Genomic DNA, 24,607 nt, shown 5'->3' with positions numbered 1-24,607 from the left:
GCATGATTATTACCTCCATGCATGAGTCCTACCTCCAAAAGACATCGGATCCAGCCACCTAGCTCAGGCAGTGGTGTTACCTTCACTGTGGTGGTTTTGGGGATCACTCATGCTGGGGCTGGTACTGATTCTTCTGCTGGCACAGATGTTCTCTAAGGAGGTCTCCCATTTTGAGAGTGATTTGGTCTATCTGGCTAACCTTACAAGTATGAGATCATTATGCCTAACTCTAGGCAATCACCTTATCAGCTCACTACCTCCTTCTTAGCCTTTCCTCCTCTCTCTGTGACTTTTTCAGGACTGAGAAAAATAAAGTATCAGGTGGAACATCTTAAACACAATGTCTTCACGATGGTTTTATTGCTTGTTTTCAGCAGTGTCAACCACAGAGAAGAACCTCCTCTGAAGCAAGGAGATGAACCAAATACAAAGGAAAAAAATAGCCAATTCATTGCATATGTACAGAGTCAGAACAAAATAAATAACATTGGGCAAAAGGCCATGAAACAAGGCGGAGACTTCACCTGTGCTGAGCAAGCCAGCCTGTTCTCACTGGTATGAAGAATACATCACAAGCACCCAGGTACGTACAAGTCCACAGAGACAGTGATTCTCTGTTCACAGCCAGTTTTCATCACTCTTTGCTGTCAAAGCCTATTTACAGAAGGGCAGAGCAGAGGTGCTCACAGTTTGAGTGAGAAGAGTCAGTTGGCACCAGCTACTGAACAACAGCTTGAGGTGTTTGCAAAATGCACTTTTGAATTCAAAAGTGCCTCTTCGAACTTAATTTATCATCATCATTGTATCAAAAGTATGTTGGTTTTTGTTTGTGTTTTTTTTTAAATGTGCTATTCAGATTTATTCTATGTACAAATTTACAATATCTACAAAACTGGGGTATAAAACACCAGTGCTCTGCTGATGCCAATTTGTGTGTCCTAAAGGCCTGGCCCTCAGAACCAAATGGGCATTATTTCCCTTACAGACCTGTTACGTAGTTTCCAGTCCCAATATTTGTCTTCTTCCCTGTGATTTCACAGTACACTAGAAATAACCAGGGTTTCAAACCCAGGGCTCTTCAGTATATAGCACAAACACCATGCAAGCAAACAAGGAGTTAGGACTTTCAGACAGTAGGCGGTGGAAGAGACGGTCCATGGGCCCAGGAAACTCCTAATTCCTAAAAGCCATACTTTACAACTGTACAGATCTCCAGGGGAAAAAAAACAAGATCAGTCATTGTAATTATACCTCATCAGCCTGGTATGTAAATACTGGGTTTGGGGAAGGGGTGAAAAGTTGACTGACTGAAAGAAAATGGATTGAAATCCATGCTGTTCTGGATTTTGGGACACCTGACTCCACGTGCCAGTTGGGGACTTAATTCTTTTCCCTGTTACACCAGTTTAGTTCCAGAATGATACCAGCAGAGTCATTCCAAATTGATATGGGCATAGATGAGGCCAAGAGCCCCCTGCTCTTCGAGGGTCATCTGCAATCAAGAAACATTATGGTCCTTGCCACCGTAAGCATCGGTGTGGGAAAAGTGCGAAGCTGCATTGTGAGTCAGGGAGCTCAGGACCGCAGTCCTTGTCTCCGAGAGTTTGGCACATTCGTTGGTGCAGAGATGCCTTTGGGGGGAAGCACCCCAGTGTCAACACCCCAGTCAAGATCATTTCTTCAGCTAAACGCCCTACCTGAAAGCAGAGAGGCTGGGACACAGGGGGGAGGCAACGTGTTTTACCTGGGCTTTGGTGTTAAACCTAGATTCGTCTTCCAGAGAAGAAACATTGCTTCTCAGTCTCCTTGCTTCTGATACCACATGGATTTCCGTAGGCCATTTATGAAACCGAGCTGAACTTGTGCGGACAGAATAAAATTAGCTTCACAAAGACACATATCGGCCTTTCCAGGTTTGAGAGATTCCCTTAAAATATTTCATATTTCCTGCAGAAACCCTTGTTTAAAAACACTGTGGTGAAGGTGGAAGGAATGGAGACAAAATAATCCCACCAAACGCCTTTAATCCCTGCCACGGAGCCAAGCGATGTTCACTCCTAAGCTTTGGAACTTCACTTTGCTTTTTAAAAACCACTAGCAGTCTTTTATTAATCAGGAGGTGCATCTCTCTCTGAAGGTATTTCCATCAGACTGGAGCAGAGATTTGGTTTTAATCCCTTCGCTCGCACAGCCCCGTGACACAGACACCACCCCAACTCATTGCTTCTGAGCTGAATGGGAACCAAGCGGGATATTGAGAAAGAAGTAAATCTGCTGATTAGTTAATATACAAAACATTTTTTTCTCCAGTAACACCTTCCTGGAGAAAAAATATAACTGCTTCCTAGGGAAAGAAAAAAAAAAAAATCAGGTGTTTTGTCTCCTGGGCTTTTTACAATGCTGCTGCATATATATCTCTGATTTTAACAACTAAGTTCAACTTAATGCCCTGAAATTCTGCAACAGCCTAGAATTTCTTTACTGCTCTTTTTTAAACCCTAAACATGGTCATATTCTCATTTATTGCTCCTTATGAGAGGGCCACAGAGCAATATAGGTCCCAGTTGAATAGAAATTATCTGCAGTCTAATGTTAGCATTGAACCTTGTACCTCTAGACCTTGAGAAAATAATTTAATTTTAATTGTTCCATACTTACTAATAATTGTTTAATAGCTTAATCACTGAAATAGAGAGTCACTAATTAACAGGAGGGGTTTGATGTCTCAGTGGTATAAAAAGGGTGTAAACAGTTCCAGGCTGAAGATAAAGGAATTATTCTAAAGGCAAATTCCAGTTGTGGTGTAATTCAGGAGTCACTGAAATGAACTGATTGGTGCAAGTGGCATCAGAATTTGACCTCATTTCTGTATAGAGTTTTGGAATCTAAATTCATGATCCTCAAACATATCTAAAAGCCTAACACATCCAGGTATGCCTCAATCTTATTTTGCAGAAAATTAATGCAGTTGCCTTCACTGGAGCCATTCCTGTCTTACACCAGAGTTAAGGGGGTCAGACTGATGCTTTGTGAGCGACAGCAGCAGTTCTGAGCACTGCATCGTGTATTCTGCACGGATTCAGGACAACGCAGTCTGGGGTTGCAGTGAGGTCCTTGAAGTCTGTTTTATTGATGAGTTGGATGAAAAACAGAGTAGAGGAGGCCAAGTTATTGAGCCAAATTCCTGCACTAAGCCACTTAAACGAGGACCTGATCCGAGTGTCATCGTTCACTTGATTGCTCATATCCCCAGAGTGAAAAGCTCTGATTTCACCACTGACTCCTCTGTTCTCCTGAAATACGAGGCCAACGCAGGTGGGCTGGCAGCTCTGCACCGCCTGCATCGCTGATATTGCCATGCCTGTCACAGCAGGTATATTCAGCAGATTCATTTAATCTCTCAAACACCCTTGACAGCATAATGGCAATGTGGCTGCATGTTCGGTGATGAAATAATTGCAAGTAGGGTGCCTGGGGGCACTGTTCCCGGCATGCTAATGTAGTCAACAGTTTTTGAAGGAGCCCCTCAGTTTCAGTTACATCCTATCTTCAGGCTCCTGTGCAGAATAGTCTGGTGATGCATTTCAAGGGCTGCAGAAGACCCTGTGGCGTTGGTAAATAATCAGTCAAATTTTTCCCTGTCATTTCTCTAAAAGGCAAGCCCATTCCTGCTGCCTTTGGCGTATGGTTGATGCTGGCACAGGTTAGCACAGGGCTCAAATGGAAAAGAAGCTGTAAATGCAAAGCAGAAGGTCCTTCCTGCAAACGGAATTACAAGCACAGGGAGAGGAAAAGGAAGGTGAAGAACAACGGAGTGAAAATGCACAAGGTTTGTCACTGCTCATGGCTCACAGATATTGACCTTCTGCCCCAGCAAGGCTGTCTAAAACAGATGGGAAGGGTTTCCCTCACACCTCCCAAAGGAGGTTGCTGGCAATAGTGCTTCACTTATGCTCACCAACTCCGTGCTCAAACTCCTCCTTTGCTTACCTGGGATTTAAGTTCACATATTGGGCACCACAGTGGATGCATTAAGATTAGGCAGTGCTCCTCTGCAGCCCACCCATTTTGTTGGGCATAAAGAGCTACGATGACAGATAAAGAGGGTGAATGACTTTGCAGCCTGATGAATCAAATCTTTCCCAGACCGATCTTGCTTCCAAACTCTGAATCAGTGAGAGGAAGCATTTCACGCCAAGGGGAACAACTTGGAAGCTGAGAGTGAGCTTTCCCTTGCTGCTTCTGGGTTTCCTTGCAGCTAGCCATTCACCTGGTGAAATGCAGAGCTAGGTCAAATCCTTGCTTTGAACCAAGCACAGGAGAAGAATTGGTGGTACTGTTGGGGCTTCTCCGGCATCTTCTGTGTGAGTCCTAATCCAGGTCTGAAAGCACTCACCAGAGCAGCACCAGCACCAAACACAAAGAGGGTCTTTGCCTCCGAGAACCTCATGGAGATTTCAATGGGAACCTTGTTCCTGGGGTGTCAGGGCGTAAGGGCTTCAGTGCAAGGAACATGGGGAAATTTTAAGCACACTCTTGGTTTCTCTGGATTTGGGGAATTAGAGAGCTGCTAAGAGAGGATTTTGATGATCTTATGGCACATCGGTGTTGTATTCTAACTGCTAATGATATGGTTGCAGTGTAACACAGCCATAACAAAGATGGCTTGCACCTGGCTAGCCTGGGGTCTCAGCACTTTAATTCCAGGACCATGGTGCTCATTATGACTATCTTCACAATATCTACCTATCCTCTCAGGTTTTGCAGGCTGGGTAGCCATGGCTACACTGTGACAGCATCTAAGCTAGATCACTGAAAACCCATGACTGCACGTCTACCCTTCATGGCAGTTGTATCAGGGTATCTCATGCCCTTTATTGACTTCAGTCCTCTACGCTTTTCTCAGTCTCCCACATGGAGAAATACTCTGGAAGCATCGAGCTCAGATGATAACAGGTATAGCTCTGGGGAAGGTTACAGCATGGAACAACTGCCCTCTCAGAACTGAGAAAGGAACTGGATGTCCAGATCTGCAACCTCTCCTCCTGGGCTCAGTGTCGTTCGTTTGCGGTGAATCACAGATGCTTAAGGCAAGCAAACAAGCAAGCAAAACAAACCCCAAACCCACCAAGTTAAAGATGCTTCCCTTCAATGAACTATATTTCATTATGAAGAAAAAGAAGTCCAGGTGCTGTTAGATAAGGTGGATAAGTTTTGATCTCTGAACTCCAAAAGAGGAACCCACCTTCCTTTCCACGTACATGCATTGGTGACCCAGACTCTCCTTCATGAGGACAGCGCTATGACATCTTACAGTAGGATGACAGCAGCCCAATTACTAAGCGTACACGTGAGCTGGGCAGGGATTTCCCAACCCCAGTGTAAAACCGGTGCAACCCTATTTGATGCAGTTGGGTGGGACACAAACGCGAGCATCCTCATCCTTGTGTTGTCTGTCTCCTGACTGAGTTTGGGATTGCAGGGAAGGTCTCAAATGCAGGGCCTGGGAGCACGAGCTGCCTATGATGCTCTGTGAGCCGCCAGCCTGGCATGTCTGAGCAGGGTTTGGTTCCACACCTCTCCTTCACCCCTCCGCCAAGAAAAGGAAAGGAAAAAAAATAACTATTCCCTTGATTTTAACAGGATCTATGTGCATTCATCAAATAGGGATTGCCCCTATATGGAAACTAATAGGTCTTCAGAAAAGAGGTAAAATACACATGCACATCTTAAAGATCTAACAATGCCTTCATCATAGGATGAAAGCTCCTTGCAAAAGCTGAAGAAGAAATCAATTTAATAGCTCCTTCACTCCTTCCTGACTCCTGGAGTGCCAGTTACGTGCTGAGACAACCTTGTTCTGATGAAAGCAATTCTGCTTGCTGCTGTGACGCTAATTTTTTCATCTGGAGAGTGGCTCCTTATGGCAGGTCTGATTCAATTAAGGATTACAGGGTTCTACATCTCCCTTTCCTGGCAGTGTGTGCTAAGCAAGTGCAAATGAATTACAGACCAATTGTTTTCCCCTGATCCCTGATGATCCTGGGTGCATTAATGCACCAAGATCTATGGGCAAACTTAAAAAGAATGAAAAACGCAGCCATGCTCTGCTTTTGGCATCTGTACCTGGTTTTTATACATGCAAATTGAGTTTCCTGTTCATTGAAAACAACCAAACAAAATACGATGTCATGAACACAGCGCAGAGAAGGGCACTCATGCTGTTCCTTCTCAGTGACCTGCTTTTCCAGAGGGCACCCAAGGGTGCTTGGAAAGCTTTTGCTAACAAGGAGGGTGGGCGATTAGCAGAACACCCTGCAGCACTGGGGCATCCTCCGAGGGGCTTTCCTGGTGCTGCAGCTTCATCTTCACACGTGTAAAACCCAGAGGCAGGGGCCGTGTGCTGGCATCTCCCCTTCCCGCTCCTCTTCCTCCTGTCCCTTCTCCCCGTGTCCCCAACTCTCTCTTCGGTGCCTTATCACCACCTCTTATCAACGGGACTTTTGGCACATTCTTATGTTTGGCTTTTTTTTTTTCTCTTCCCCCCCCCCTTGCTTCTTGGCTCCCTCTGTCCTTTACTGGCTCATTTTTTAAAAAGTGCAATGTATCTGTTTCAGAGATGCCGGTTCTGGTAAAGCCACCGAGGACTCGGGCTTTCCCCTCCCTTGCCCCCTACTTCATTATTTAAGACACATCAGGATCTCCCAGGCTCTCCTCAAGTGACCGGGACCTTTACTCATAGTTATCAACCCCTGAGGGCTTGAAACGTAAGAGTGAAAGGTCTGAAAAGAGGGAGAAGAAAAGTATTTCTCTGCCTCTTGGCTTGTCTGATCTTGTTCTGGATGCCAGTGGCTTTTCCAGTTTTGTGTCCTCTGTTGGCTCATGAGGAGCGTGTCATTTCACAAGGATTTGTCATCGTATCGCTGATTCCTGGGGATCCTTCTGTCTCTCAGTTTCTCTCTTGGATGCTCAGTGCTTGGAGAGCATCTCCCCATCACACCAGAGAGAATTCGGCCTGGAAGCCAGAGCACCGGCGTGTCTTTGGTGAGCACTTGGTCAGCATGGAGATCTGGGTGCTGAAGTTGGTGCCGTTGCTGCCTAAGGAAGGGTGGTGATACTTCATGTCCGAGCCCAGGAACCGCTCTAGATGCCACCTCCGCCACTTTCGCTTGAGCTCAGCTTGGACCTAGGAAGAAGAAAGACAAGAAAGTCAGCGGAGAGGAGAATTTTCTATTGTTCTGACTTGATTGTGTGAGCAGCCATAGGTGACCCACCTACCAAAGGGCCAAGAATTATTTTATAAAGGTCATTAAACTCAACCTGGTCAGAACTTTTAGCCACATAGAAGAGAGGTGACACTCTGGACAGTAAACTACTAGAGCAGAAATCCCTGAGCTTCACCAGAAAGGTGAGCACAGGAAATTTCTTATCCGATACCACAAAGGTGTGAGACTACTTACTGTTAATGGCAACATATTCTATACTTTGTGATTATAATTAAGATTTTTTTTTTACACTGCTGTGTTTTTGCCCAAATAAAAATGATTTAACTATAGCTTGTTTGTAAAGCTGTCAATACAGTTGTGCTTTTTGACAGAAGCTACTTGTTCCTGCTCAGGGAGTTTACAGACATCATCTGGTTTACACTGTCCAGATTCAAATCCTGAACAAATCTGGCCACCATCCCTGTCCCCTCCTGCAGCCTTCCAGTCCAAATTTTTAGATAACAGTATAAATTAGATAAAACAGCTGTGTCTGAGGGGCTCTGGGATCAGCAAGCACAGGAACAGTACAATACCAGGATGCAAACCCCAGGACTGGAAACGTGGGAAAGGCAAAATCGATGCCTGTAAGGTAGAAACATGTTTACCTGGCACTGGTCTGTGCCTAACAAGTCACATCAATGCCTGTATCAGTTTTGGATCATTAATAAGTTTGTGTGGTACTGGCCTGCTCTGCGAAGGCTTACTGGCAAAGGTCTCTGCTGGAGCTGGGCTATCTGCCCTGCAAGCCACTGCGTGGTGTACACATGGCATCAGCATGGCTGAAAGCAGCATCAGAGCTGTAAGAGAGCAAATTCTGATTCTGGACACTCTTCCTCTCCCTAGGAAGCTGGAACACAAACCCAGATCACAGCTGCTTCTTTCTTGTCCGTGCTCAGTTTATTGAGCTGAAAGCGCTCCAGCTGACAGCAGCTCCAAGTTTTTAGCTGCTCACACCTACTTGGTAGCCTTCGCGATATGGGTTTAATCAGTCTCTGCTGAATTTCTTACGGGCAGATGGAGCATGGTACAAAAATAACACTGCACTAACGAGCCTGCATCTTGGCAGTGGGCCTGATTCTGTGGAGGATTCATTGAGGCGCTAAGCATGACTAGGGCTTAGAAGATGGGCTTTATCCTTCCCTGCTGAAGGTGGTCCTTTTGGATCAGGGCTTATGCAAGAGTTCTGCTGGTGCTGTCTCAGGAGTGAAGGACAGACTCAGCAGCAGCAACACTACAGTGTGCACAAAAGTCCTAATATGTTTATTAATTGTGCTGGAAACTGTCAGGCAAATGGTTGACTTGTTTTTTTCTGGACTAAGTGATTTGACTTGGATGCTTCCCCCAATATGGTAACATCAGGAACGGGACACTTCTCGATCCACTCTTCACAAGCACTCAATTTGCCTTAGCTGCAAATATTAACCAAACAATACTGTTGATCTTACCTCCCCATTGAGAAAACAGTACAGAACAGCCACCACAAATCCCTAGGGGAAAGGAGAGAACAAGCTTTTAGCACCTCTCAAACTCACTGCAGCCTTGGAGAAAGGGCACGCTGCTGGGGGACTGCTAAGGTGCCCTTAGAAAACACTTGATTGAATTTTCCCTACAAAAGGAGCAGGAGAAGACTGGTTAAGGTACCTTGCAGCAGATGTATGGGTGTGAGTTCAGAGATTGCTCCAGGCTGGTGTTTAAAGCCATCAGGAGTCGGGTCAGCTCTAAGAGGGGCACTTGGTCATTCAAACTGGGGCATTAGAGGAAACTGGATGTGATACTAGACCCACCTTTCCTGCTTGGTCTTGTCAGCTGAAACTGGGGAGATCTAAACATGCTCGCTAGTACATCATCAAGATCAGAATGATCTTAGATGTGGTATAGGGCTCAACTGTTCCTTTCCCATCTCCCCTGCAGTGACAGTTCATTTTTGAGAATCTCAGCTTTCACTGAAGATAACCCCCCAAACTTATCCTAGCCCTTATGGTTGCAAATTCTAAAGAAAATGGAATGACTGTAGATCCATTTATCTCTCAAAGGAGAGATGCCAGATGTGAAGTGATGGTGATGTAGACAGGGACTTTAACTCATTCACCACTGAACGAAGCATGCCACTGACGTGTGTATGGTACATGGTGACAGAGAGATCCTGCTTGCAGGCTGTGAGAACACAAAGTGGCTAGAGATGATTAATGCAGGGATGCAGTGGGATAAAATACATAAATAAATGCTTCTTTTCATGCAAGGGTAGGGCCAAGTTTAACAGCCCAACACTGGAACTGAGTGAAGTGAAGTGTGTGGAGGGGTCTAAGAAGCAAACTTCATCAGGGCTTCCTAAAGATTAATGCAGAGGACAGTCCCATTATCCATCCTCATGGGGAACATGCCTCCTGTGCCAATGAAATGGAATCCTGCTTGAGCAGGATCTACAGGCAGGATTTGGCTTATTAACAGAGGAGAAAGTTCATGCAAGTCAACCGGTTGAAGATAGACTAGGCTCCTGGTAATGGCCAGAAAGACACTCCTCCCAAACGTGATTTATCTCATCTCACACCATGTCAATAATACTTAAACTGAACTGAGGTGCTCATTTTTCTCCCTTGAGTACAAAAAAAGCATGGGGAGACTAACTTATAGAGTTACATTTTCTTTTCAGGTGCCTAAAATGAGAAGAGAGAATCTCCTTCTGGAATTCCAGGAGGCAAAACATAAAATTATCTTCCATCCTGGCCAACCTGGAGTGAGTAGCTTTTTCCTCAAAGGTATAAGAGCAGTATTGGGCATGTCCAGGAAAAACCCAGCTCACACGTTTGCTTATTCCCTTGCCAAGCTTGTTACACTTCTCCCTGCCGACAGACCTGGTGACTGACTGATGGCCCAAAGGGTGGCTTACCTGGAACGACCCAACCACGAGCTCAAAGACCAGCTTAACTTCTGCTTTGAAATTGTCAGGGAAGAAAGCAAACATGATGTAGTGAATGCCAAAGAGAGGGATCAGCAGCAAGGTAGACTTGGCCAGCCTCCTGTTGGAAAGACAAACATGAGTCATAAGGGGAGAGGGAAGAGGAGCTAAAGGGTGAGCTGATGAGAAATCCTGCAGCTGAGCCCTATGCAACCCTGAAACTTTAATTTGCTGCAGTACATATTTGCTGATGACCTGGATCATGATGGTGTAGCCTGTGTCATGCATGTTAAGTGCCTTTGTTTGCCCTTAGGAGCTGTGATATAGGCCGCTTACCCTGAGGTCCTGGGAACATCCAGCCTTTCAACAGCAGCCTTGAGCGAGGCAGCATCAGGAGGCTGCCGTTGCCCAGAGGGAAGAAATGTCTGGGGTACAGCGAAACAGAGGGTGTTGAGATAGCTCCTCACAGCCTAACCTCCCCAGGATCCCTCTGACGACCTGGGCTGGGGTGCAATGACATGTGGAGGTGGACCCTCAGCTGGGCACAGTCACTGTACGTCAGTTCAGACTAACCAAGGACTATGCTGGGAGCATTTCCACAGGCTTGCTTTCCTCCTCGTTAACAGCTCCCTTATAAATATATACGTGCCTCCAGCTAAGGCAGAGTGATCAGCCCTAGATTATTTCTCCTTGGCCCGCAGATTGCAGATGGCTGGTGATTTCAGATGTGGTGACAACATAAAATGTGACATCTTTATTCCTAGTAACTTCAATGGAGGTATTTCTTTCTCCCTTCTCTCTTCTTCCCCTCCCACCGGAGATCTTTTTACATCTCTACAAGCTAAATCATCATCTAGTGCTGTCTTTGTTTGCTTGGGATGTCTGAAAATTACAGCTTCTGGGAGACAAATGGTATGTTTAGCTCAGAATAATGACAGGCTATCGCACAATGAACATCTCCAAAGGAGGGGGATGAACAGTACTAGTGCTTAATGGCATCAGGCCGGGTAATCAGAGGTCTAATTAGGAAGAGATGATAATTTATTAAATATAATCATTATTAAAACATAGCTGATGGAAATAAAATGAAATCAAGGGCCTAACGATGCTTATGGAGGTTGTGGCTCCCTTGGTCACCCACATCCTCCTGTGTCCTCCTTTCCCAGAGGCTTCTGGAGGAATTGAAGCTACAGCTGGGATGTTGGAAATACTTGTTCTTCCATCTGCAAACTCTTCACCTCCAAAGTCTCATCAGGCTCAGTCCCCTCAGACCATCTTCATTTCTTTGCCATCTGCATAAGCCCACTGGGAAGTCTGATGTGCCAGCTTTATGCAGCTGATGCTCATCACTGCATCTCCCAGCAGACCCTTCCAGTTTTCCCTGGGCCTGGCCCAAAGACAGCTTGATATTAAGGCTGTGGTTAGAGGCTGCGGTTCCCAGGGACTACCTGCTGGCTGAAAGGCAGCTGGGTCCAACTCATTCCAGGCAAAATGACTGCCTGTAGGAAGCTGAGGAATTATCCAGGAATTTGCCTTTCCCACCACGTGCCTCACTAGCAGGCACATCCTTGCTCATAGTGAGTAGATCCAAAATCTGAGTCCTCTTGGATGTCTTGCTCTGCCAGAGGACTGTCACTGTCATTGGTGACCATCCGAGTACCATGTTCCTCGCTCTTAGAAGCAGGTCTGGCAGTGTGACCTGCACTAGTATGTCCCAGCCCTAATTCCCCCAGCTCCTGACATACAAGAAAGCAACTCATTTTTCTGAGCAGATCATAGTTCAGTAAATATCAATATTGGCTTTGCAGAGATATCTCCTCTCTCCCCAGTCTTTCAGGAACAGTCAACCTAGACGAGATCGATGCGATGCTACCTTTGTGTACTGTATTCATAGAGACACTGCTTGCAACCTCCAGTGGATTCGAAAATTTTATCTTATCATTGCAGACAACACTGGGGCCTCAGTTATAGCATTTTCCCTGCTGTCTGGACTGTGGCAATGAAAAAGGCATAAATGCCAAACCTTAGGAGCCCCCTCCTCCAGTTTGCACAACACCCCAAACCAGTCTCTTGCTCCCAGCACTGAGCTTCTCCAGAATATTGAGTGATGTTTTAGATCTCAGTTTGGCTTCAAGGCAAAGGCCCAATGGTCTAGCCCTGTGCTATTTAAAAGACAACCCCCCCCCAAAAAAAACCCCACTGCAATGAGGAAGACCATCTTCCCTAGTCATAGTATAATTTTCCCCAGGTAGCTAAAGCCTGGCTGTGCAGCAGGCAGAACTGCTTGGGAGGTTGTCCAAAGCTGGTTAAAGCTACCTGCTGGAAACCATGGTTTCTCAAAAACCTCATTACTTCCACTCGCAGCACAAGGTACACTTCTTAGACCTATCCTCTCTGACAGATATACACGGTGACAGGTAATTTAGGGAAAACACATCTCCACTAGCCTGCACTGAACCTACTCCTCTCCTTGGGAGTGGGTAAGAGTGAACCAACATTTTAGTCATGCTCCTTGAACACATAACGGAAAAGTTACCCAGAAAACTTTGATGATAATATTGATCTATGAACATGTACAGAACAGAAAGAGATTAATTTTGCTCAAGATTTCTGTTGCAGAAAACAACTTCTATTTGCCTGAAATATTGCTGTACCATTCTTGCACATGTCTTTGTCATTTCCAGAAAACTGTTTTGGGAGACTTGTTTTCATAGTTTCCAATACATTAAAGCCCAGTTCACTGTCTGTAGCATTAATGAGTGAGTCAGCAGCATACCTGAACTTCCAGCCTGCAGCTAAATTGAAACTGGTTGGAATTGAACAATACTGTCAACATGTCAACATGTTATTTTTTTTTATAAAATAAACAAGAGAAGGAGGGAGAAATGCAAATGAGAGAGCCCTGATGTTGTTAGTTTAAAACGTATTTATCTCGGATTTGGCAGGAGGAACCCACACATATCATTAACAGCAGTTTCTTCCTAAGATCTCTTGGGTCCTGCAGGCAAAACTCCTGAAGCTAGCAGCAACATTCCAGGTAATAGGAGAATGACATGTAAAAGGATCCAGGAACCTACAATTGCAGATCACGTGCCTCATGGCATTTTAAAAAAGGTCTGGACCCCAGATGTCTCTACAGATAGCTGTCTAAACATTAAAAACTTAGGACCACATGAGAACTCCCCTTGGTGGGATCCAGCCTTCAGGTTCGGACACTTAATACTCATTTCCATAGGAAAGTGTGGTGTCTCATGTCCCACTGCAGTCAATACAGTCAATGGAGACTTCCAGATGCCCCAGAGAATCTGTCTGGTGGCCAGCTACCGCTGTATAAGGGTACAAGTCTCCCATAGGTCCGGGGTCCTACGTGTCGGGTGCAGGCAAGTATCTCAATGTCCTAAAGCATCTCATATGGCTTGGATGCCTAAAAGTGAGCAACTGATTCATGCCCTAATGGAACGGAGATGTTTTTCCAGGTGGAGAAGGAAGGTGAGGAACCATAGACGTGAAGATCATTTGAACTTCAGCAGTACCTCCTCTTTGGCAGGCCAGTGTGGGGAAGTCCATGTTACTTACTGCCCGGCTATGCTACATTTATTTACAAGGCAAAGAGCTTTCCTGGCAGCTCCCACTTCATTGGAAAATGTGAAGTAAAGAGCCCTGAACCGAAAGCTCAGGATGACCTCTGAAGTAATCTCGGCATAACCCTTCCGATGCGTGTTGGCAGCACTTATACTGAGATGAATGTGAGCCAACTGCTCCAGGATGCTGCTTAGTACTAGGACATATTTCAATATGCTGATTTAATCTATGTACCTGGCCAAAGCTGTTGCAATCCTGGGGGTACAAAGATACAATGCCCAATTAGAGATACATAAAGGGAGGTGACAGAAAGTACGGGGTCTGGTAATGTTGGTGTGTTGTGATGAAAGAAAAAGACGTAATTGGCTTTGGCTGCTGCAGGGAGAAGTTAAGGTCAAATACTGGAATTTCCTTTCATAAATCTGAGAATTTCTCGAGGCAGATGAATGCATAATTTACAAACACTCGAGAGAAAGACTCAGTGTCATGGCGGGTCTTCAGGGTACCTAAGTGCAGAGCTCCCTCCGAAGACAGAGAAGATTTATGAACAGTGACCACGTAGACAGTGGACTTCTTTCTTTTCAGTTCTTTTCTAGGACTGTTTCTAGGAAACATTTAATAAATATCCAGGATATTTGAAATGCTGAGCCAGGACAGTGGCAAGAGTCAAAAATAAGCTGGTCTGAACTTTTATTTTATTTGCACTGAAGCCAAAATAAATCCATGCAGATAGACAGATTTCTTGCACTCTTAAAATACAGCAACTAAGATCAGTCTTAGCCACTGAGACAGATGCTGATCTCACTTGTATGTTGTTCATGATAAAAAGCCCCATTAAGGTCAACCTTATATCCCTGGAATAAAAGCATTACATCAAGCAAAGCTTCTGAGACAGTGCTACCTCTCATCAGTGAAGAGAAAGGCATTGAATTAATCCAATCTAGTTTAGGGGTCTACTTTAGGATAAGGAAAATTTGCCACAGATTCTACTGAATGTACTAATTTTCTAGATCTCTCCTTTGAAAAAGGGAGCTAAGGGTAACTAGTTCAGAAAAAAAGCCCATATCCTGTGAACAGCTACTCTTTGTTCTCCATCAGGGTCCCTCTGCCTTCAGAATCCAATAAATATTGAATATACAAAGAAAAAGCTTATTTTTTTTCCATGATCATTACTGTTGCTCTCACTTCTTCATCATTAATCCCAGGAGAAGGCCTTCTCACCTGTCTGTTCAAACTGACATAAAACATGCCCAGCTCTTTTAGCAAATGCCCCATTACCTGATTTCTGATTGATTGGCTTTAATCAGTTAACAAATACTTGATTCTGATTAGTGCAGACAGATGCAATAACGAACTAACAGCCAAACAGGTTTCCGCAAACCCATACGATACAGTTGAAAAAGTCTAGGACTTACGAATACTGGCTGGTTTCATTGTGTCCAATGTCTGGGGAATGCAACTTCTGGACTAAGATACGGATGATGCAAATGAAGAGAATGAAGTTCACCTGTTGGGATGGGGAGAAAGGAAACAGAGAGAAATTAAAAAATTAGTATTTTTCTCCGGTGAAGAGAGCCCATCACTAGAGGGGAATTCCTTTCACTGCAATACTTTTGCCATGGAGCAAGCTGTTGTTAAAAAGCCATGAGCAGAGAACCCCGCTCTGTGAGCACATAGTAAACCGACACAGGATGGCAGCCATCTTGGGCCTGACATCAGCCTGCTTGGGACTTTGTGTCATACATCCCAAGTATGATGATGTCAAACCCATAGAGCACAGCTATGCACGACGTCCTGCTGCGCGGGGGAGTGCCGACGACAGGGTGGGAAAAGAGCCGTGGGAGTTAGCGGAGCGACGGACGTCAAAGCCCTCGGGAGACGGTGACATGGGACCGGCTGCTGAGCATGTCAAAGACTGAGGCGGTGAGCCAAGGAAACCAAAACAAAACACAAAGCAGTATTCACTCAAGCAGGCCTCTACTCAATGCTATTGGGCATGTCTTCTCTGGAGAGAAGCTGGAGACCTTGGATAGCGAGGATAGACCTCACCGACACAGTGGAAAACATTCTTTCCTAGGACATTAGACCAGAGGAGTCTACCTAATATCTAGGTTTTAGATGGTGCTTTTCACTCAAAAAATCTCAAGGTGCTCCACCAACACACTCAAGCAATGTTAACCTTATTTAATAGCAAAGGTGTAGCGCTAGGAATGGCAATTTCCTAGTGGCGTGTAGTAGATGGCATGAATTGAATGCAAATCTCCTTGCTTTTGAGGTCCTATCCATTGAATCATGCTGTTATTCATGCAAGGTATACAATAGAAAAGCGATGACAGATTTCTGCGGACTTAGTTTAGTTTTAGTTTGGCGCACAACCTCTTTCTTGATCCTTTCATGGTTAGCGAATGCGCAAATGATTCTGATTTTTAGCGACTCAACAGCTGGAAGGGATTGTGTTAACCAGCCAATCTGATTTCCTGCAAAAACAGATTGTAAAATTTCCTCCAGCAATTCCTACATTTATCTCAACAACAGGTGAATAAAGTAGACTGAAGCACATCTCTCAATTAGACACTTACTCTTTTTTCAAAGGCTGTGAGTGATTGGAAATTAATTGTATTTCTTGGTTATGATGCATTGCTTAATCACTTTTTATCTATCCCATGCCATTTATAATAGTTTCTGTTCATATTTATTTGCTTATAAAAGTGGTTTGCGTCTGACTTGGTGGCAAGTAAAATTTATCAGTTCAAACCAGTATTATCTAGACCAATTACTCTAATGAGCATTGATAGCACACGAGCTGCAGCACTGAAGGTAAGATCAGAGCAGTTAAATACTGACTGTGTTGGCTCTTAGTAGTCAAGAGCAAACATGGACACAGGGCAGTGGTGAGTAAGGTGGAGTGTGACTTACAGGCTTAGTACAGACTTGTTATCAGGCTACTGAAGAAGTTGCTTATTTTTCAACCTAGAGTATAATGAAAGGCACCTGATCTGTTCCCAGTGTTTAATACCTAATATATCTTACATATGTTATATATCTTATATATCTTATGTATCTTATATATATATATTTCTTCCTTCTATTGAGTTCTATGCTTTATTCCCATGGCTATGGAGGAAATGTTGCATTCCTCCCTGAAGAAACTTGCTATTCATCAGATAGCGGTTATCATACCCTTCCTTTGTGACAGATTTATATGATATCAGAAATTGCTGGGTAAATTTTGTCTGGCAATGAGGAAATGATTTATTGGCCAAAAGAAAATACAGACTCATTGATCTGAGGAGAATAGGGTGTATTTCTTGACCAAAAGTTTATCTCGGGAAAGGGAAAATACTATCTATAGCTTTCTATGATGATATAAATATTTTGAGATGTGTCATCTAAGTATTGTATTTCTTTTCAGTGAGGTGAACAGAGTAAGATGTAATTATTCAAACTGTTTCAGTTTGGAATCCCTGTATGACAAATACTACAGAAAAAAAGTCTTCTTGTAAAGGTCATAATGTACGTGGAATAAGAAGAATGTATGTCTAAGAAAAGATTTCTGTTTAAAAGAGATATATTTGGTTTGATTTCTGTTGCATTCTTTTTCTTCCTTTCCCACATACTTGACTTCATTTAAGAAAACTCAAAGCTAAGTTTAACTCAAGTTCATTTGATTTCAACTTTTGGCTTGATACCTGACAGAGAAAACATGTAATATTCAACAAGGCTGGAATGACTCAAGAGTTCCTCAGAAGCGTCATGATTTCTGTGGTCAGAATTGATCATATCCAGAGAAGTAAGAAGTCAAGCACTTCTGTTGATTTATCTGGAAAGTAGCCAAGCTTCTCAAGAACTTACTTTAAAAACACACAGCTGGAATCCAACTTTGTGCTGGACGCTATAACAAGAGGCAAATATCTGCGGGAATTCATCTAACCTCTTCTTACCTAGGTAGAAATTTATGGTAGGACTCATCCCATTTTAACTTACAGTGTTGACATCTACAACTGAACAAGTCATCCTGGGCTCCGCATATGGTCAGCTCAGAGAAACAAAATCCTTCATGGCACAATTAATCTGATCTAATTTAGACATCCACTGATTCATTAGACAAGATGAGCCTTTCCTGGATCTCTAACCACGTTCCTCAACATCCACTGGCTACACACACCCATGGCTACTGCACCAGAGTGCCCAGGGCGACTAGCTGAGATGGAGGTGGTCAGAATTAAATCAAATGAGCTCCACCTTGGTTGCTTAGTCAATCAAACTCTTCCCATGGTCAATGCTTAGAGGTAAAGATGCTTATCTGGAGGGCGAACTTCCTCATTCTAAGACAGACATTCAATACACAGTGGGATTTTATCTGTCAGTGCATTTTCCATGGACATTTACAGAACACTTCTCAACACCCCCTCACCCCCACGCTTAGTATTAAAGATGGCTTTGCAGCCAGCAGAATGTGCTGATACTTTACCAAAATAGACACCAAAATAGGAGTTTTAATGATCCACCAGAATGGGGATTCCACTACTTCCTCCCAGCACCTAAAAAGAAACAAAACCAGACTTAAAACATCAAGCAAAGCGAGCAAGGAGCTATGTAACCTTCCCAGGTACTTGGTTTCCCTAAGTGCTACAGGTAGCTATGCTAGGTTATGTGAAGAGGGCTAAACCTGGTGTGCGTGAACTGGGAAGGGCTAAAGACATGCTTTGCAGTGGCTTTGAGCACTGTCATGGATGAGGGTTTTGTTAAGCACAGAGCAATTGGCACCATCAGAAACAGAACCAACGATGCCCTTCTGAAAAAGCTGATAGACAGCCTATGGTGGGATTAGTCCGACTAAATCTAGCCAGCTGCATCTGAGCTACGGATCTAGTCCGAAATAGGGTCCATAGGGTCCAGGGCGTGATTTATTTCCCCCTGAAGTCAGAATTGTCTGCAAACCACACCACTCACCTAGGTCATCTGGAACTATATTTTAAAGCCAACAAGGAAATGACAGAATAGGAATGATGTGGAAACGACTAATATTGCTTGGGACACATTTATCTGGAGACTTTACAAGAGTCAGGTGATAGAAGGTGCATTTTTAGCAGAGCATTAATGAAAATTGGTCTGCATTCATGTAGAAATAGATTAGTGGAACCTACTGTAGACAATTTCACCTGGATTCAGCTCATCTAATTAAAAATGTTGACAGCGCAGGTAACAGTAGATGAAGAGAGGCACATTTAGGGCACAGATCCTGAGACCTATTTTAGGCATCAATTTTAGGATGAAAAGAATTGCACTCCGTGGACTACACTGACTAAATCTCCACTAGCTATAAAAGGACACTAGAACAAATTGCTCACATACAGATGCTTATACTTAGTCAGGTGCATGTTGCCCTTTCATTTAGAATTAAAGTGGCCCTAATTATGCCTAGTGTACTTCATTTTTAAAATAAATTCAGGCACTTTGAATGAAGGTCACTTTAATTTGGAGTTAGAATGTTTAAATAGGGGCTTAATGTTGTTTAACAAATCTTACATAATTAAATTTTATTTAATCTGGATTATTTTCCTGTAATTTTTCTCTGTAGGTAATTTTAGTATGCAAAAAAAATAATTGTGTGTTATTAGCATATCCTGTAAATTCACACTGTTTTATTTGGCACAAAAATGTAGAGCTTTAAAGCCTCCAGGAAATGCAAAGAAGTCTGTATTTTTATTAAGAACTGCTGGAGCTGAGTGGGAATATATAGTAAGAAGAATTGGTATTCAGACTGGTTAAATCCTTTGGTCTCTATCTCATTGTAGAGACTATTTATTAACAGAGTAAATAAGGTCAGTTTTATGCAGATAGAGTAAAACCATAAAAGAAGTCAGTAGCCCTCAGGAAATGTGTTAGCATGACTATAAATCAAAAAAGCAATGAGAAATCTGAGCTGCTTCTCTTGCTGAAATAAGGACAAATCAGGACACAGTTGAGAGGGAGAATGCATAGGAGAAAATGGAGTTAACCGTATGCTGCAAATACAAGAAGCAAGGGCATGCACAGCGAGTACATAATAAGCACCTGATTCTGTAACTCTCCGGAGTGTTTTCTCATAAAAGCTTTTCCAATTACTATAGTTTGACTGCTTGAGTAAAAGCATGAAGGAGGATTGCAGGATCAGATCCTATTTACTTGCATATATCCTTGGAAAGCTCTGATATTTGCCTCATTTACTTAGCTGTATTCTATCTGCTTCTTACATAAAATATCAAAGGCTGCTGCTAGGTTAAAGAGGATGAAGAACAGACACTAAGATCTGCCTGGGGAAAAAGAAAAAAAGAGTTTTTAGACTTTTTCTGTGGGAGAGCTAATGGGTGTGTTTACTAAGTATCTGCTGCATAAGCATATTTAGGGTCAATTCTGCAGGATGCAAAGCTCTGCTCTGAGCATGGGGCAGCTGCACAGCTGGGATCTTTGTTATATACAGGATCACAGGGCCAAATGCGACCATCAGGGTCTGCTCACAAATTCCCTGCAAATATCCTGACCAAGGGATTGGGAAACAAAGAGGGTGAGTGACCGGCCTACACTGACATAAACTTTGCGTCTTCAGGGACACCTTGAAGCATTTCCCAGTTCATGGTGGCTCTGGGGTTAGAGCGGGATGGCTGGGTTACTAAAACTGCAGGGCTTTCCTTGGAGATAAAGGAAGGAAGAATTATAAAGGAAAGATAATTGAGTCCACAGGCTTACCCAACATCGAAAAAGTAAATCCTGACAATGGTCCAAGCAGTGATAAACACGGTAGGGGCACCTGACAAGAGAAGAGACGGTGTCACTGTCAGACATCATTATCAATGTTTTCAGGGCTGTTCTCCCCCACTCTCCATCTCTCCCGAGTGACTGAGGCGATGCCTTCCCTCAAGAGTGGGCAAATCCTTCACGTTTTCAATGCTCACATGCCAAACAAGCAACACGTTGCCTTTGCCACTGGCCATGTAAGACGAGTTTCCCGTAACGGCTCCCTAGCAGACTTATCTTCCTGTTGCAGTGCCTACAAAAAAACTTCTGCTGGTGAAAAGCAAAGAATAGGAATCACTTTAGACATCTACAGTGTGGACACCTGTATCTAAGCCAGTCACCACAGGCTCTCTTTAGCATCCATGGGGAGAAGTATGTACTTCTAACACACAGGTCATCTGAACTACTTTAGATGTTTGCTTTAGGACAAGAAATATGCCCTTGGACTCCCATGACTGTATTGCCTGGATCTCCACTGACTCTAAGGGGAGCCTGGAGGGACAAATTCACATGTAGATGTCTGTAGTTGGCCAGATGAACCTGCCTCTGCTCCTCACTCCATGATCTTCTGCCTGACTGGGGTGGTCTTGTTCCATCCTTGTGGCACCTCTTTTCTCTGTCTCTTGTCTTTGGTAAGATTTACATTGGAAATACTCCACAAAGGACACGTCGCTTTGTTCTGCATTAGTCACAGTATTGTGTATTGTTCATTACTAGTGATTAGCAAGTGCGATGGTAATAAAACCAGTAAGATCTGTAATGAGTGCGTCCAAATTATTAATTCCTGCATGATCCATTTCTGATCCATCACTGATGTTTTTGCAAATGATGGATGACTGAAAGGCCAAAAGATCCTTCAAGCACCTGTCATTTTCTTGAATTGCCCTTCCTCACCCAAGCAACCTCAGAATACATTACGAGTGCAAGAGATTTCCTTTGATTTAAAATCATTAGCTTCATATGTTTTTCTTTAAAATCCGCCAGCTCTGCTGTGCTGAAAAAAGGCTATCTATGCACAAGGCAGGTTTAAAGAAGGTCTGACCTGATTAACTGCATCTGAAACAAGGCCTGCTAACATCATCTCTTCTTATGCTTATAGCACGCAGAATTGTCTCTCTTCTGCAGTGTGAACCCAAGCGTAACTCCTGTCACTTTCGATGGAAGTTACTCCACGGCTAACTGATCAAATCCTGAGTCCAGGCATACCCCTCTACATGACACAATTCTATTTTTTTCTTTCCTTTTCAAGATTCTTCCCCGCTCTAATTATTTCTCAGTTTCAGCTATCAAGAGCATGCACTAGAAAGCCATTTTGCTTACTTATACATAAATCTTCAGCTAAATGGCTTAAAGGGGAAAAGAGATCTCTGTTTCCTTTTTGGAGAAAGGAGGGAAGTTGATCTGCTAGGATTAATTTGCATAAGTTAGCAATTCAGCTCTGAGTTACTTTGTGAAGAGTTTAATTCTATCTCCCTTGGCATTTTTCTTATTTTATTTTATTTTATTTTACGCGTTTGAGACTAGATTCACACTAAAGCTGGAGAAATCACGAATGCAGTAAGCACAAGGTTATCAGCATTAGCACACAGGTGATGGGATCTCAGGATAGCTAGCTGGCCTGAATTCAGTAAGACAAGGAGAGAGTGACAGACTGCAGTGTCTGGTTCAGTCTAGGAGTCCTGCTTTGCTGGGATCCATCCTTACAGTTTAAGGTCAATGCACGATATCAACTGTGGGATCCCAGTCAGGATCAAAGGACTAAATGACTGTAAAGGTGATGAGGAGTTTCATGCCCACAGTCCTTAAAGACACTGAGGTGCTCAACTATCAATTAACCTAGCACAAACAAAGTTCTTAAATACCTTTGAAGATTTAGGCTAATGCTGTTAAACCCCTCTGGCTATCACTTGATCTTGCTCATGGTTGCACTAACAACTCTTGGCAGCAAGGTAACATGGATACTACATCTCTGCCCTGTCTGAGCCCCTAGGTTTGTGGATTAATTTGCTGTTAAAAATGCCTGTTGGGATCACCGGTTGGCATTCAGTTTTGAGAAGATGCGTACCCCAGCCAATCAAGATGTACCACCAGAAGTACTTCCTCTCTGAAAAGAAGGAGATGACCAACAGCGTGTGAAGATACAACCCCTCCACCAGGAGCCAGAAGAAGTTGGCCATGACGCAGTACTGGAAGAAAACCATCATGGCTTTGCAGCCTACCTGGAAGAGAAGAAACAAACAGTGGTGAACTGCAGCGTGTTTCCATAGTAAACACACTGACTTACCAGTAAACCTTGCTCTGCAGGTATCTTTGGGATTGCTTTTTGCAGCACCTGAAGCCCTTACGGAATGAACTCTATGATAAAAAGCCAAAAGCCCTACCAACCTTGCTTGGGGTGGACAAGCTTGACACACGTTAACCCCTGCATGGAGAGTGCAGCGTGCATCCTTGAGAAACCCAGCTCAGGTCTGGATGCCATTTGACTGTGTGAGCCTGGAGATGCACTCAAGCTTGGAAACACTGCTGAGCAGTGACAAACTGATACGCTGGACCGTGATCGCTCCCAGCGTGGTGCTGCTCTCTGTGGGTGTTGGATGTACATCTGCGGGAAGCTGGTTTAGTGGCGGAGAGGGTACCAGAAGGTCCTGCCCTGATGTGCAGTCACCAGCCTCTCTGCCAGGCGTGGGGTCATGGAGCAAACTGTTGCACTGGTTCAGAAGAACCCTCCAAAAAAGGTGCTACTTTGAACTGAGACCAACTCAGCCACTGGTTTCTGGTACGGCCAACGCACAATTGGTTCACCATGATGGAAGTGATCTGCACTGGAGAGTAAACAAGAATGGGTGGGAATTTCTTACGCTATTTTTGGCACTAAAGTCAGCATCTTGAGGAACGATACTCTGAGGGACTTGGGCATCATGGTTCCCCCATCATTCTCTGTGGGGCTGCCTGCTAGCATTACCTGGCTCCCTAAACTCAAAGAAATGAAGCCTCTGACTTGAACAAACTGAATCCCCAGGATTATTAAAAAAAAAAAAAAAAAGTCTGTTAATTAGCCCTTGAAAGCAAAATGCAATTGTAATCACTCCACGGCCTGGGAGATACTGCAAAAACTCAAAGAGTTTGAGACAGGGGTTTGAAGAAAGCCAAGTCTATGAAGAATTGTGAATACTCAGGAGAAGAAGGACTGGGATATATATATTTAAAATAAATAGAAGAATAAGAAAGAGAAGCAGGGTAAACACTAATGAGCAGGGACAGATTTGATTGCATTGGAAGGGGAGAGATTTGAAAAGCGAAGCAGGATTGTTTTTCTTTTGGAAATGAATAATTAAACACAGTAACTTGCTGTGTGAAGATTTCACTGCAGCACAGGTAATGGGAACAGTCACCTTAAAAAGACAAAAAAAAAAAGGGAAATTTCTCTCTGATGCTTAGGGACCAAGCCCACTGCAAAACACCTGAACGTAGAAATCAGCTGCCCAAAGAAGTATGTCAGCTCTGGCCATTGCCCCAGCATTAGACCCATCAGGTCCAGCTGCAGCTTTACAGGACATCATTGGTTGCATCATTACACACATCCATGCTGTCGAAGCGTCCTTGAGATGTTGATTTGGCAACAGCCTTGCTGCCTTTGGTGAGTCTGCTTGGGTAATACCCTGCACTTATTGGGGCAAGGGCATGAGACTGGCTGCTAGTCCTCTTTGGTTAGTGGCTCTTCCCTGGTGCTCTGCATGTGCAATATGTTGAATTTAGAGTAATAATTGATTTGCACCAGTGGCAAGCTCACACTTCCCCCCCTCCCCACTCCCTTCTCCTGCTGAGAACAGTTGCTATGAAACACACTGGTTAAAAAGAGAAGTGTGGAAAGTGTTTTCTCGATGCCACATGTTTTAGAGAGGGACTTGTCCCCACCGATCGCTCAAAATTAATTCAACCCTCCCCTCGCACCCGCCAGTATGTCACACTGGGGACCCTCATGGGCTCCTGCTAATCAATTTATATGCACATCAGCTCCCTCCTGTGAGGCAGATGGCATAAGCGGAGACTTGCTGCGGGGTGGTGATGAGGGAAGGTGGAGGCAGTT

The 24,607-nt window shown here is 43.9% G+C and overlaps 1 protein-coding gene across 2 annotated transcripts in view; it reads right to left on the bottom strand.

Annotated features, from left to right (window-relative positions):
• Positions 1 to 6,116: 6,116 nt before the first annotated feature.
• Positions 6,117 to 24,607, bottom strand: part of VIPR1 (vasoactive intestinal peptide receptor 1) — a 75,804-nt gene continuing 57,313 nt past the window's right edge. The window contains exons 6-12 of one of the 2 annotated variants that reach the window (XM_010561299.1): positions 22,586 to 22,739; positions 20,473 to 20,533; positions 18,215 to 18,284; positions 15,159 to 15,250; positions 10,153 to 10,282; positions 8,711 to 8,752; positions 6,117 to 7,186 (exon numbers count right to left, since the gene is read on the bottom strand). In XM_010561299.1, the coding sequence (XP_010559601.1) occupies positions 6,995 to 7,186; positions 8,711 to 8,752; positions 10,153 to 10,282; positions 15,159 to 15,250; positions 18,215 to 18,284; positions 20,473 to 20,533; positions 22,586 to 22,739 (741 nt within the window). In that variant the 3' untranslated portion in view covers positions 6,117 to 6,994. The remainder of the gene's footprint in view (positions 7,187 to 8,710; positions 8,753 to 10,152; positions 10,283 to 15,158; positions 15,251 to 18,214; positions 18,285 to 20,472; positions 20,534 to 22,585; positions 22,740 to 24,607) is intronic. The other variant, XM_010561309.1, reaches the window with a different exon arrangement.

The sequence above is a fragment of the Haliaeetus leucocephalus genome, unplaced genomic scaffold (assembly GCF_000737465.1).
Source record: "Haliaeetus leucocephalus isolate CR32 unplaced genomic scaffold, Haliaeetus_leucocephalus-4.0 Scaffold0, whole genome shotgun sequence".
Taxonomy (NCBI): Eukaryota; Metazoa; Chordata; class Aves; order Accipitriformes; family Accipitridae; genus Haliaeetus; species Haliaeetus leucocephalus.
Note: the sequence above shows the minus strand (reverse complement) of the source record. Positions and strands in the feature narration are given on the sequence as shown.